The 14153-nt window shown below is 41.8% G+C and overlaps 2 protein-coding genes across 3 annotated transcripts in view; one reads left to right on the forward strand and one right to left on the reverse strand.

Annotated features, from left to right (window-relative positions):
- LOC122129975 (focal adhesion kinase 1-like) overlaps window positions 1-1238 on the forward strand; it is a 23584-nt gene extending 22346 nt beyond the window's left edge. For both annotated transcript variants that reach the window (XM_042704719.1, XM_042704720.1), the window contains 3 exons: window positions 71-226; window positions 485-565; window positions 864-1238. In XM_042704719.1, the coding sequence (XP_042560653.1) occupies window positions 71-226; window positions 485-565; window positions 864-1079 (453 nt within the window). In that variant the 3' untranslated portion in view covers window positions 1080-1238. The remainder of the gene's footprint in view (window positions 1-70; window positions 227-484; window positions 566-863) is intronic.
- Window positions 1239-9108: 7870 nt separating this feature from the next.
- LOC122129979 (cleft lip and palate transmembrane protein 1-like protein) lies at window positions 9109-14079 on the reverse strand. Its single transcript, XM_042704724.1, has 16 exons — window positions 13354-14079; window positions 13160-13254; window positions 12772-12961; window positions 12478-12629; window positions 11879-11957; window positions 11668-11785; window positions 11463-11557; window positions 11189-11273; window positions 10974-11077; window positions 10562-10708; window positions 10285-10367; window positions 10148-10182; window positions 9809-9864; window positions 9646-9690; window positions 9435-9547; window positions 9109-9274 (listed from the first exon to the last, which is right to left on the reverse strand). The coding sequence occupies exons 1-16, from the start codon at window positions 13546-13548 to the stop codon at window positions 9190-9192; spliced, it is 1677 nt and encodes a 558-aa protein (XP_042560658.1). The 5' UTR covers window positions 13549-14079; the 3' UTR covers window positions 9109-9189.
- Window positions 14080-14153: the final 74 nt, after the last annotated feature.

A 14153-nucleotide genomic window follows, 5' to 3' on the forward strand; every position in this document is an offset into this window, starting at 1 on the left:
GTTTGTAAACAATCTGTGGTTAGCCCCTTAAGTATTTGAGTTCTTAAAGAATGTCCTCCATGATTTTTAGATCCAGCCTCAGGAGATCCACCCTCCCCCCACTGCCAATGTGGACCGCTCCAACGACGCGGTGTATGAGAACGTGACGGGGCTGGTCAAGGCCGTGATCGAGATGTCCAGTAAGATCCAGCCGGCGCCTCCTGAGGAGTACGTGCCCATGGTGAAGGTGTGTGTGTGTGTGTGTGTGTGTGTGTGTGTGTGTGTGTGTGTGTGTGTGTGTGTGTGTGTGTGTGTGTGTGTGTGTGTGTGTGTGTGTGTGTGTGTGTGTGTGTGTGTGTGTGTGTGTGTGTGTGTGTGTGTGTGCCACTGGATCGACTGGCAAAGGCCACATGCCCCACAGACTTCATAGGAAACCTCTGATAGTATGATAAATATATTAATATTCATATTCATATTCACTCGTATTCTTCTGTGTGGATTTCAGGAAGTGGGTTTGGCTCTGAGAACGCTACTGGCTACTGTTGATGAGACCATCCCCACTCTGCCAGCTAGCACACATCGTGAGGTACCAATGCTTTATTACTAATAATAATAATAATAATACTAATAATAATAATTGATTTTATTTGTAATGCACTCTTCATTCAAAAGAATCTCACAAAAGAATACTAGTCCTCTGAACTTCCTATGGTTGAATTCTAGCGTACAGATTGAATAATCTGGATCTTCATCATGTATAACTCAAGAGTGCGCTGCTTGAAATGCAAAGCTAATGTTTTTTTATATTCTCTCTCCCTGCTTCTCTGCATCGCCCCTTCTTTGCCCCGTGCGGCCCCGGCCTCTAACCCCCCCGTGTCTGGCAGATTGAGATGGCCCAGAAGCTGCTTAACTCCGACCTGGCTGAGCTGATCAACAAGATGAAGCTGGCCCAGCAGTACGTCATGACCAGCCTGCAGCAGGACTACAAGAAGCAGATGCTGACCGCCGCTCACGCCCTGGCCGTGGACGCCAAGAACCTCCTGGACGTCATCGACCAGGCCAGGCTCAAGATGATGATGGGCCAGCCACGGCCCCACTAGAACTGACCCCGCTCACTGGAGGGTCCGGGGCGCATGGGGGATGGGCAGCCTGTTCTTGGTGGACTGAACTTGGCACCACCGAAGCAGGCGGGCGGACGGACACCCTCTCCCCCAGACTGCCTCACACCAGCATGTAGGACTCCACATTAGGACTCTTGATAAAGAGGGAACGAGGAGATACACAACTTCCGAGAAACTCACTACTGACTGACTCCTCTGCCACATCAGATGAACAGACTTCTAGCCGATGGCAAGGCTGCTGTAATCTATTGTGTGTGTGTGTGTGTATGTATGTATGTATGTATGTATGCGTATGTCTGTATATGTGTGTGTGTGTGTGTATGTATGTATGTATGTATGTGTATGTGTGTGTGTGTGTGTGTGTGTGTGTGTGTGTGTGTGTGTGTGTGTGTGTGTGTGTGTGTGTGTGTGAGCTTATGCTTGTATGCATTGGTTGTGTTGCTCAAAGGCCAAGTGGCACCCTGGAGTTAAACATGTGATCTCCTGGATCATGGGCGAAGGAGCCTGAACTGATGAACTGGAACGTTTGCACTGGTCACTTCACTTGGTGAATCTTTTGAGACTCTCACACTCACACTGGCAGTATCAGCCACCTGTCAGTGCGTGTTCATTTCAGCTCAAAGCCACACACAGCCCTGGCCATCTCCAAATCTACTACTAAAGCAACAGATTAAATAAACCATCACAAAGTAATAAAGGATGGATTGTGTTTAACTTATATAAGTACCTGTGAACATTTGAACATCTCTAGTCATCTCCAGGGGCTTGAGCCGACACCCCCCCCCCCCCCACCCCCCACCCCCACCCCCACCCTCATGGTATGGCTCGTCAACTTTACAAACACACTTGCACTGATTCATAGCGGTTAAGATGAGTAAAAACCGCCAGTATGGTTGTATGTAAATAAATGCGGTTCAGTACATAGAAATGTCTCTACACATGTTGAAACATTGGCCAGGTGACTGATCACAGCACAGAAAACCTCTTCAACCTTGGCCCTGTTTTTAGATATTTTTTTGGTCCAATTCTTTACTAGGAAATCGGTCCAGTATTGAGTTAGAACAGTAAACTGGCAAGGGCAGTTGTAAAGAAAATGTAAAAAAAAAAATGACTGTTTATACAGTCAGTGTTTCACCTCTCTTCTTCCGGTCTCTCATGTAGCAACCCAATTCAGTGCCTGTGAGGGTATCATATCATATCTGCTTGACACCAGTAGAATCAAATAACCAAAAAGGGTCAAACCTTTTCAACCTGGGTCTTAAGTTTCCCTTTAAATCTATTGCTGTTAAAAGTCCAGTCAAGTGGGAACACTCGAATATTATTTACAGTAGCACCTTAGCGACTGATGTCACTTGCCCATGAAGAACGGTCTCAGCCATATGCCATCACAGTATTCCTTTTTATAGAATTCATAGTTGATGCTACACAGAAAATATACCTCCAACAGTAGTAGAATGTGATTGGTCTACTAACTTTTTTTATTCAATTGGGGTGATTTTTTCACTTTCATTTTTCAGTGACTCCTACATAGAGCACCACTGTTGCCTTACACACTCCTGACATGGTCATTCAACTTTAGGTTGTCCCCTTTATCTGCACTTAGACAAGAAAATCACACAATCAACTTCAGTTTTTCTGTTTATTTTGTGGGTATTTGATGTTGCTTAATCAAAGAGGCCGACGCCCATGTCATCGTCAGATTCTTCAGACTCCTCCTCCTCTTTCTTCTCCTCCTCTGCAGCTGCTAAAACATTCAAATAGAATATATGTGAGGAATAACAGTCCCTCTTAGACCATTCAAATAGAATATATGTGAGGAATAACAGTCCCTCTTAGACCATTACAGGCTTCCAACATATGATTTACCAATGGACGATTAATTAAAAAAAAAAAAGAAAAAAAAAAAAAAACATTCTCCTGATATAAACAGTAAAGATCACATACAACACTGACATTTAGTGTGCCTACTTGTAGATAATGGTTTGAGACAAATATGTCAACGTAGCCACATAAATATGCTTTTCCCAAAACACCTTCATACTTCATCCAAAAACAAACACCAGAGATATATCACGAAGCACTATGCATTATATTACTGTATGATTGTGAATATTACTGTATGATTGTAACTATCTGTTAAGAGCCATACCCTCCTTCATATCCAAGGCAGGATACAGGTCAGAGAAAAGCTGAAGAGCTATGGACCCCCTATTAGCTATTACTTCTCCAAGTTCCGGTGCCTGCACAGACTACATGTACCGGTATGTGGGGTGAGTGGACGAGAGGAGATGGGCATGAGACAGGGAAGGGTGGTGTCCATGACCTGGGTCAGCCCCTCCAGCAGCAGGAGCACCAGCTCCACCTCCACCTCCTACATTACAGCTCAGACTCCCAATGTCCACACTGGCCAAGGACTGGGTACAGAACAAACATAAGGCAGAGAGGATAATTTCAGATGGACAGTTAAAAGCTGAAGAACTGGGGAAAGAGGCAAGTTAATGGAATGATGTCCTTAATATAGATGTACCAACGGGTCGAGGTTAGTAAGTTGTCTATTATATGCCTTTTTTTGGTCCTTTTGTAAATGAAAAGAAATGGTCATTGTAAATAGAAAACATGGCGTTTTGTTCAGCTCTCAAGTCTTCTCACGACACGGGACTTGAGACGTGAACGAATTCTCTCTCTCCAACTGTTATTGGATATACTGGGACATCATTTGGTGATGTGTTGTTAGATGGCAAACCATCCAGGGACCTGTTTGAAGTGTTCCATACTGTATCTCACGCTACCGTGCTGTACCGCGACAGTCAATGGAAGAACAATGTAAAATGGTCTCAAAAGGCTAGCGATGAGAATATTTGTTCTCTATCAACTGGGGTCAGGATTAGAAAATCCTTAAAGCAATAATCCCTGAATTACAAAGGCATTTGTTAATAAATATTTGGCACTATATATATATATATATATATATATATAAAACATACTGTTTATTCATTATCCCACACATGATTATTGTTGTGTCTGATCTCTCTGGTGTTCTATGCCTTACCTGAGAAATATGGCTAGAATTCAACCCCAAAATATACACACACAATTTCACAAAATAGTCATATATGATCAACTGATATTTATTCACTGATTGCAAAAAATTACCAAAAACTGTCTGAACAACACAATAATAACAAAGAAGAAACAAAGAAAAGCTTTCAACAGATTTTTTTCTTTTTTTTTTGGTCGACCATCCGTGGGGAGCCTTTTAGTCCGGAAGATCCACCTCATGATTGTGTCCATTAGTTTCTTGAATAAATCCTCCGTTGATTGAACTTCCTTGGCAGCTCTTATTAGGTCCTTCACAGGCAACTTTGTCTTGACTGGAGCACTGGGCAGATCCTGTGCCAAAGATTTTAAAGCCCGAAACTTCTAGAAAAAGGAAATCAAGTGAAAATAAAACATAAAATCTACATAAAAAAAAAATATATTTTTCACACTATGCTAAGCACTAGGCTAAAGTCTCTAGCTGGGTTTCCATCCATCTCTTTTAAATATTTTAAGTGCATTTATGGAAATTCAGTTAAAAGAAATGTGAGTGCGCATTTCTATTCATTATGAAACTCTCCACTTCAGGGGAGAAGTTGTGAACAGCTGTGAAATCAAAACACGTAATAAAATATCAACAAATGCAATTTTATGCAAATTAACCTGTTCCCATTAACCTTATTTGCATTATACCCTATTAATCCAACCCACTCTAGCGAATCATTTTATTTTTCGACTATTTGAATGATCAAAATTTGCATTAAAAAGTTGGATTGAAACCTAGCTTCTTTTAGCCAGAAAAAGTAGCCCTGGACTAATTGAGCTTGAACACTTTGAATCAGGGATGTTCCCACTTCACCTGGATTTAATATAGTCCATACTCCATAGGTTAATAGACACTGTAGCCCAGGATTAAGGATAACCCAGGGTTTCGAGATAGGAGTGTGAAATTCATACATACACTGACATTCACAACACTATTGTTTTCGTAAGGGAACTGCACGTGCAGCTATAGTCTACATTCCACCAGACTCTATCAGGTTAGGTCTAGGCCAGTGTGGAAACTAATTCTATCCCAGGCTCTGCTGCCATCTGGTGGTGGTGGGAGTGCTATACAACACCTGGAGGAACTGGATGTCGTCCTCAGTGTGGGAGAGCTGCTCCAGCTCGGCGGCCATGTTGGTGAGGTCGGCAATCCACAGCTGCAGGCCCTGAACCTGCTTGCTGATACACTGCATGTCGGCACGTTCCTGCGCCAGGATGATCTCGTCCGCCTTGCAGCGTCGCTCCCGCACCGACACCAACATCTGATCGAAGATTTGCTCGTTGGTACTCGACACAGTTCCTGTGGAGTGCTGTCCAGAGAGGAGAGGTGATGGAGGAAGGAGGAGAGGAAATAGAGAGAGAAGCAAAGAGAGGAGAGGAGGAGAGGAAAGGAGGGAAAAAAGGAATTAGTGCGTGAAGGCAAGAGATTAGACGGCAGGAGACGAGAGATGGAGAGGAGAGGATATGGTGAGATAGAGAGGGGAAAAGATGAGTGGAGTAGAGGAACATTTTGCACAGGCAAATATGGCAAATGAAACAGAACAAACTGAACACATGATAGAATGATGAGGTCACATGACACGGTCAGAACTAGAACAACAGCAGGATGCTGTGACGCTAACAAATGTAACACCATATCCATGCCATATCTCACCTGTACAGCATTTACTTTGGTGCTTTGTCTGATTTCGCGTTCTGAAAGTCTTCTGAAGTTCCGAACAAATCCCAGATGAGAGAACTTTCATGAATGCCAAATTTGTTCATAAATCCACCGGAAGTGGAGTTCAGAAAAAATTCCTTCTTCTCAATTCTTCTCAACTGCGTTCGAGAATGAGGCCCATTGTTCTTTGTATTAAAACATCTCCAAAACCCACTTGCGTGTTTCACATGTTTTGGTTCTTACCATGTTAAACTGAATAACATATGAAAAGTTCTTGTACTCTGATTTTCTCTATTTTCTCCAATTTTACTGAATTCATCTTGTTTACACTTGCATCTTGCACTAAGCATTTGAAAAATATATGTATACAGAAATATAGATAGATAGATACATAGATGTTGGCTCCGTGTGTGTGTGTGTGTGTGTGTTTGTGTGTATTTTTTCAAAATTATTTAAAAATGCTTTTAATAATCATGCCAGCTGTCTCATGCATATACGTACCTACAATCTGGTAAAGCCAAGACGGAATGATATCTTTAAATGTATCTCATACCAGTATTTTTGGAAAAACAGGCTACTTTAGACTGACATAGTATCAGAGTTGATGCTTTTTATATTACTTTTTCAGTTAAATCCAGCAAGTTTATAGAGTGTCTGAGACATGAATTCATATGTAGATTCTCACAGAATAAATCCAGAGAGATGTTTTGGAAACGTTTACGTTTACTACTCTTCTGTCAAAAATTCCCATAGTACAGACATAAATATTTGAACAAGAAAAAAAAATAGAAAGCAATTACAAAATAGATTAACAGGAAACAAGACCCCTGTGTTGTTGACAGTGACAGTTCCAAACACTTTCTTGGAACACATCTGCTCACTGCTTAGTTAGCCTGTACTGCTGTATGTGCTAGTGTGAACATGAGGAGATAGAGAGGCAACACTAGAAGCCATGTGTGTAGTCTGATGCTGGCCGCTGCGCTGTAGTTGCAGAGGCGTGAAGAGCAGCAGAACACCTTGTTACCGTTGCCAGCGTTGTCCACTGCTGCCCCGGCTGCTGCCCCTGAGCAGGTGGCCCTGCTGGCACACTGTTTGACGATGGCTGTCACGCCATCTGTGGACACGCAGGACAGAAGAAGAGAATAAGCCCTGCTCTGACTTGTGCTCTTACTCGCCAATCCTCTGAAGTGATACATATAGTAATATAAACCCAGAGACCTATCCAGCCCATTGCAATTATCTTAATGTTACACAAGCCTTCTACTTACTCATAGTGTCCACAGTGGCCATGCATGTATCCAGGGGAGGGTTGCAGTCCTGGTTGCTCTGGTTACACTGCTCATTGTTGGAGGTGGCCCTGCACACGTAGCATTTCAGTGTGTCCACTGAACATAAAACATGAAACAGCATTGTCATGCATCTGTGATATACTGTTTTACACTCATAGTCTATGCATAGGCTACCCACAAATAGAGAGCATTGAGATGATTATTAATAATGATTAGAATAAATAGCCCTGCTTTATGCAATGTAAATTCAAAGCTGCTCAAGAACACTCTTTGAGAGCACTCAACATTTAAAAAAAGAAAAACCTTGATTCAGAACAAATCATGATTTGCCGGGCTTTTCTCCTCCGAGTTGAACCTATCCTAATTATTTCTGGTCTGTAAAATTCTGCAAGGGCTAACAAGTTTTTAAAGACATTTCTTTCTTTCTGGTAACATTTGGGAAGGAAACTTAAGTGGTTCAAAAACTAGATAACATCTAGATGTATTCTAACATCTAATCAGAATACCTATAGACAGGAACTAGAGCGAACTGAAAGTATGAAAGACGTAATACAAATACTTGGGATACTATGACAAAACATTTCACAGTGAGGATAAACATTTCTTTGTTTTTAATGAATTGAAATGAAAGTTTAGTGTTTGTTTCATCATTGTGCTCATTCAAATTTTAGTATTTGTTCCAACCCTTACCTGAATGCGCACACACAAAGAGAAGCAGTAGTCCAGTTAGAGCCTTCATGTCTTTAGCAGAGCTGTGGATGGGTGTGTGTTTGTTTTATATTACAGGTTTAAGGTTGAAACTCTCTTTGGGGAACCACCCAGAGGGCATTCCTTCATGCGTTCTTCCTGTCCATCAAGATGCATTACATTACTGATGTCATCTTGTACAATTGTTATCTTTAGACAGTCACATTCCTAGACAACATCACTGCCTGTCACTGTATACTGTCACTGCTATGATTTATTCTGTCAGACCCTGTTTAAAAACATACAACGTTAATCGGGGATATGATGATATACACCTCTTCACCATTGTGTAGCCTGGAGACTGCACAGTGTGAACACTGCATACAATAGGTTTAAACAGGTGATGAGCAAGTAAACAGGCCTATTCTCCTCCACTTAAAGCAACATGAAACTTCACCACCTACACAGTGTCACCATAGTTTTTCTATCCACAGGAGGAGTGAAAAAAACAGGATTGTCCTCTTCCAACAGGAGCGAAACTGCCAGTATGATACTATTTAGACAGATGCAATCGTGGGTTTGTTTGTTTGACTGTTCTCCTGACAACCACATAGTTGACATACAGAACTCCCTAGAATTATATTTAATGAGGATGCCTTCAGATTCATTTTATTGAGATGAGAAGAACAGTATGCAAGAACAGGAATTACAGAGTCACTGCCAAATAACAGAGCAAACAGATTTGGATTTAGAGAGAAATAGAAAGAGGAAATTGATATTTTCATTTTTTTAAATTCTTTTGAAAAAATAAGCTTGAATGTTGTTGTCAGATGGACTCGTTACAAAAGAGTGTAGTGCATTTTACATACTAACATTTACCGTTCAGGTCTGTCATAACCATTGCTATTGTACACTACTGGCAGAGAAACATCACTCCAGTATGAATGAAAGGAGGTGTTCATCTCATATTTGACCGGTGTCTTTTCAGTGTAAATTCTGCTCTAAGGAATGTATGGTGTCATATCATGCAGTCAGTGTTCAAAAACAGAGCAGTGTTGTAATGAGATGAAGTCATTGAAGACTGCAAGGCTTTGTCACCTGACCAGGTCTTCACCAGGGCAGAAGGCGTGAGGGAGGTCATGTTTTTGGCTACATAGTTCCCTTATTCACTGATTTCACATAATTATACCTGAAACCTGAACTAGCAAAGCAAACACTGATTTCAGAACAGCATGCTAGGGCAAGAAGGTTCTGGAAATATGGATACAAGCAGAAGCAGCTTGTTTGGGCTTCATACTCCAGTCATACTTCTTGTAAGATCCTGAACAATCAGACTTCAGCACGGCCTCCTTCTCCTTCTCAAGGGGGACACTCAATCCTCATGAGGTTTCCCTTTCAGTCTCTGTCTGCAGCATGCTCCGTATTCTCGACCGCGGGTTTTCCTGGCAGGGTACAGTCTGTCAAAAGAGGACGGACAGATATGGATAGATTCTATTCAATGCCTGAAGTCATACAGTTCCATCACCAGCACTGCAAACACAGTCAACTCTGAATAGGCATGGCTCATACAGCTTCATCTTAAACAAAGAGTATTAGTTTGACATATATAGAGGTCACCTCCTCTGGTAAAGATGAAGGAGGAAGATGACATCATCCCTGAAGCAGGCCAGAGGGTGGGTTGGCACCGTGAGGACTGTGCTGAGGATGTCATTGATAAAGGTACTCAACCCCTGGGACAACAACACAAATGGCCACCCTCAATACTGATGTCCACCACATTCAACAGAACGCCTGTGATAGTGGCATAGCCGACAAGGACAGTACTTACCTTATACATGTAAATTGAAGACTGTAAATGTTCAACCGATTTCAACTGTAAAACGGAAAACAAATTGTTGTTGTCATGCAAAATGCGACAACATAACTAAACTAAACTTACAACTAAACTGTATGCTGCTGGGTATTGGGCATCACCTCATTTTCAGACTAACCTTGTAGTTCACGTAGAGCTGAGGACATCCAGAGAGAAAGCCGAAAGCATACACTCCTGATCCAGGACAAACATCAGTTTAGGAAGAACATTTCAGAAGCATTCAAAAAGACAGAGATGCTGACACCAAAAACAATGCAGTGAACTATTTAGGCTTACAGTCTGTAGTCTTTATGGTGTAAATCCTGAGATATTACAGGCTGTAGTCTTTATGGTGTAAATCCTGAGATATTGAAGACTGCAGGGCTTATCAGCTGGTCAGGTCATCACTAGGCTATAATAATACCTTAATAAGGCTTACATTTCAAAATTGGACATTCGAAGAATACTTCAAACTTACCCGTAATGAGGCTGCTGAGAAACCAAGAATACCAACTGAAAGGCACAACAGAACTTGATTATTTTGAGTTGTAAATGTTTTGTTGTAATTATTAGAAAATGTTATAATTATTAGACATTTTTTTGTCTTATCGTTACCTTTTGTTCTTCAAGTACAAGAGGGAGTAAGTGACTCCACTGATGCAAACAGGACACAGCAGATATGACAGGAATCTCATCCCCTATAGCAGACCCAGAGGTTGAGATCAGATACTCAAACAATCTCAGGGTTCAAGACATATGGAACTGATATCAATAGCTTCAGCCCACTTCATAGTGCTTGTACAGATGGAGTATTTACAGGATTAATGTTACCTGTGAATCATATCCTGTTGTCAATCTCTCTGGTTCATCAAATTTGTCATCCTAGGGGATACATAGCAGAAGTAATCAAAAGGATATCCCCGTTGTCTACTCTGGTGATATTCTGGCGTGTCATGGTGATGGTCTGTGATCTGTCAGGTATACTGACTTGGCTGTAACATTGTACCTGGATGCTGAAAGCCTTCTTAAGTTTCCAAAGCTGCGGGGGAGAAAGACACGGGCACAATGGTTCTGTGAAAGGGCAATTAATGAGAAAGCTCTGAAATGCCACTGAGATGAGCAAGCAGTGGCTATTGACATTTTTGACAGCAGTAGGTTTTGAATGAACTTTTCCGAAGGAATAGGCCTCCTTAAACTATGGAAGGGGAAAACCTCCCTGCAAAGAGACTGAAACCATGCGTGTGAATGTGTTTGGTGTTGTCAGATTATCCATGCCCTATGAACATGCTGCCACTGATGCATACCTCAAGCACCACTCCCACTCCAGTGGGGATGAGGAGCAGCCAGTTTGTCTGCTTCACCAGCAGGTGGAGGAAAATCACCAGTGTGCTGAAACAGCGCCACAACACTGCAAAGACAGAAATAGACACACGTAGCCCCTTTCTGTACCCACATCAGCACCAGCAGCACACTGTTAGCCAGTGTCTCCAGCCATAAGGAGACACACCCGGACACTAACCTGATCTTTTAGACATGCCAGCCATGGTAGTTTTCTTCCTCCAGAAGCTGATGTCATTTTTAATAGCAAGGAACTCAAACAGAAGCTGGAATATATATATAATAAAAATATCATATTTTGAAAGTTCGAGGTAAAGCCGTACATATATATATATATATATATTTTAAATAAAATAGATGTATTTTAACTGTTTTGTGAGTTTATAAGATGAGTTCAAACATTTGAAGTTAGCACAACAGAACAAACATATGTTCTGCAAATAAAACAAGCTTACATTAAGTATAGCTGCAAAAATGGTGAGAGCCAATATGTATACGTTTGTGTCCGTAATCACACCTTTGAATTCATCAACCTGATGCTCTGTAAATCCTACAACATAAATTGGAAAGACAAACAAAACGGATACCAAAAGCACATAAGGTGAAATTTCTCAAACGTATGTATTATTACATGCCTCTGTATTACATTTAATGACTTACCAAAATGTTTTAGAGAATAGACTACATCTCTCATATGGCTCCACAATCTAAATTTCCTTAGAGAGATGTTTTCATAGGTTACAGTCAAATGGACTTCTGTGGTAGACTCATTTATCTCCTGTAGGGGGGAAAGGGAAAATGTGTCATTCGTATACTCTTATCCACTGTTGTGAGCTTGTGTAGTTTAGAAAACATCATGATTGTTACATACAAGAAAGTCCTTCATTCTGATCTGCAACTCATCGACAACCATGAAGGGCAAATACATCTTCTTTTTTTCATCTTCCACCCTGGTAGGACCAAGAACAAGAGTTGGACCAGGCCTCTAATGGGTGTAAGACAGATTCCTTGAAGTCAGGTCCTTAAACAAACTCCAGAGAAGGACAACATTAACGTCTCTCACTGGCACAGGTCTATTTTCAGTCAAGCATCTCAAGAGGAACAGACAGGACAGGGCCTTAACACTCTGACAGCTTCTGCTTTCTGATTGGCAGGCACTGTTCTACTTTGGGCAAGGTCACACATACATTTAGTCTGTAACAAGTTTCCAAATGAGAGAGAACCAGCAGAGAAAGTGACATTTGAGTCATTCGTTGAGTGAAATGATGTTGAAATCATATTTGATAGATTCACCAGGCCTATTTTTTTTGTATTTGCTATTGAATCTTTTGTACTTGCAGAACTAGTTGGTTCTTGTCAGAGGTCCGCTTGTTCCCTTAACAAGTTCACAGGGCGTTCTGCACTAACCGTAAAACAACCTCTGGTATAAGAGTAAGGTGTAATCCTGGTGCCCACAGTCCTGAAACTCACACTTTCATATAGCGCCGTACATCACTAGGCACAGCCCCTTTGCTGAAGCTAAACTTCTCCGCCATGATGCTGAGGCAGAGACGGGAGTGCCAGAGGGAGACGGGCGCAGGTGACACAGAACCAGGAGCCGGCTGCTGCTCCTCGTCCTCGTCCTGTGGACAATGTGCATACAGCTGTAGCCAACTATGAACTTCAATGGGGACATCCACTCAGTCCAGTCAGAGGGACAGTATAGAAATAGCTCAGGCACGGCTACAGGAAATAACAATAGCTAATTTACAACGGGAACTTTACCTGTGCAGTGTCTTCACTCAGGCTAGCGGTCATGCCAGGTGGATGTCGTGTTGTGTAAGAGGTGAGCCGGGTTGCATAGCTCGCATGCCGGCTATCCTCCCAAGGAGCGCCACTACCACTATGCACATATATTACTGCGAACAAAGTTCCGTTGCTTCTGGTTGCCTTTGGGAGTGGCACGTTCACTTTTCTTCATACAAAATAAACAAAAACACAGCAAAACAACACAGAATGTTGAAAAGCTTTTGTTGTCATTATTGGACCACTGTCTCCTTGTTTCACGTCAGGTAGGCTATTTGTTAGATATTCACATTAGGTAGGCCTGTTATGTGTTTGCGCATTGAAGCATACCCCCTGATATGCTATAATGATAACTGACCATTTTTACCTCTCGAATTTAGTGAAGATATCAAACTCGTTCTCCTGATGGAGCAGGCTGTGTCCTTCCACATCGCTGGGATCTAATGTTACGAAAATGCTCAGCTTTGGGAAGAAGCAGCCAAGCCAAACATGTTAACCACAACTAGTCTGCAATTTATAGGCTATTTTGTGTACACGAAGGAGATGGTTGTAGTGACTTACCTGAGGGTTCTCAGCAAAATACGGGGTAATGCAGCTGTCACCTCTGGTGTCACAGGGTTTTGTATAAACAAATCCGTAAAGGACCCAGCAGGTATGCAGTACATACACGACGAACACTCCCACGGCCACCTTAGTGACAGACGTGTTTGCATAAGCGCCGTTTTTGGGCAAGTTAGAATAACAAGATGGAAACATAATAAACGCGGAAAATAACCTGCATTTAAACCATGAAAAATGGGCTACGTCGTTATAGGCTACCTTACGAAATCTCTGCCTGATGCTAGGTCATTTCTATAGCGAGCTATTAGACCTGGATAAAATGTAATTTTGGACAACCAGTGCAGAGGGATACATTATCAAGGCAACAGTACGCTACAGCCTATCACATCTCGTCAGAGGAGCACGATAGACCAATGCAGCATAGAAATGATTCTGGGTGGCTCAATATCCTCCAATACCGCGAACAGATTTTTACCAGCATCGCTCTTGACTGCATTTCAAAATAAATCCGGTGGAGTTTATCCAGAAGAATGACTGAATGAATGAATGAATGAATGAAAATACAGAATTGTTTTAATCTATTGATGCATTGGGCTGAAGTGTTTTACTGCCCGGGTTGGATATGACAGCTTGGTGCTCAGGGCCACAGACAAAACTTTCAACGGTTAGTGGAACAACTATGTAAAGAGGAATGCTTATTTTATCATTTGTTTCATTTCCCTTTAAGTTCGAACAAAACCTACTGCCTCAACTCAGCGGAGACACTTGCACGTGTCTTGCGGATAGAAACATACACCCCA

This window comes from Clupea harengus, unplaced genomic scaffold (genome assembly GCF_900700415.2).
Source record: "Clupea harengus unplaced genomic scaffold, Ch_v2.0.2, whole genome shotgun sequence".
Classification (NCBI taxonomy): Eukaryota; Metazoa; Chordata; class Actinopteri; order Clupeiformes; family Clupeidae; genus Clupea; species Clupea harengus.

What these genes read in the sequence shown, in the direction of transcription:
- LOC122129979 (XM_042704724.1), bottom strand. Translation starts at nt 13,548, where the DNA reads ATGTTTCCATCTTGTTATTCTAACTTGCCCAAAAACGGCGCTTATGCA. An exon ending in GTACGGCGCTATATGAAAGT is followed by an intron (nt 11,958 to 12,477) that starts GTGAGTTTCAGG and finishes TGGTCCTACCAG; the next exon opens with GGTGGAAGATGAAAAAAAGA. An exon ending in CTTCAATTTACATGTATAAG is followed by an intron (nt 9,548 to 9,645) that starts GTAAGTACTGTC and finishes TTGTTGTCCCAG; the next exon opens with GGGTTGAGTACCTTTATCAA.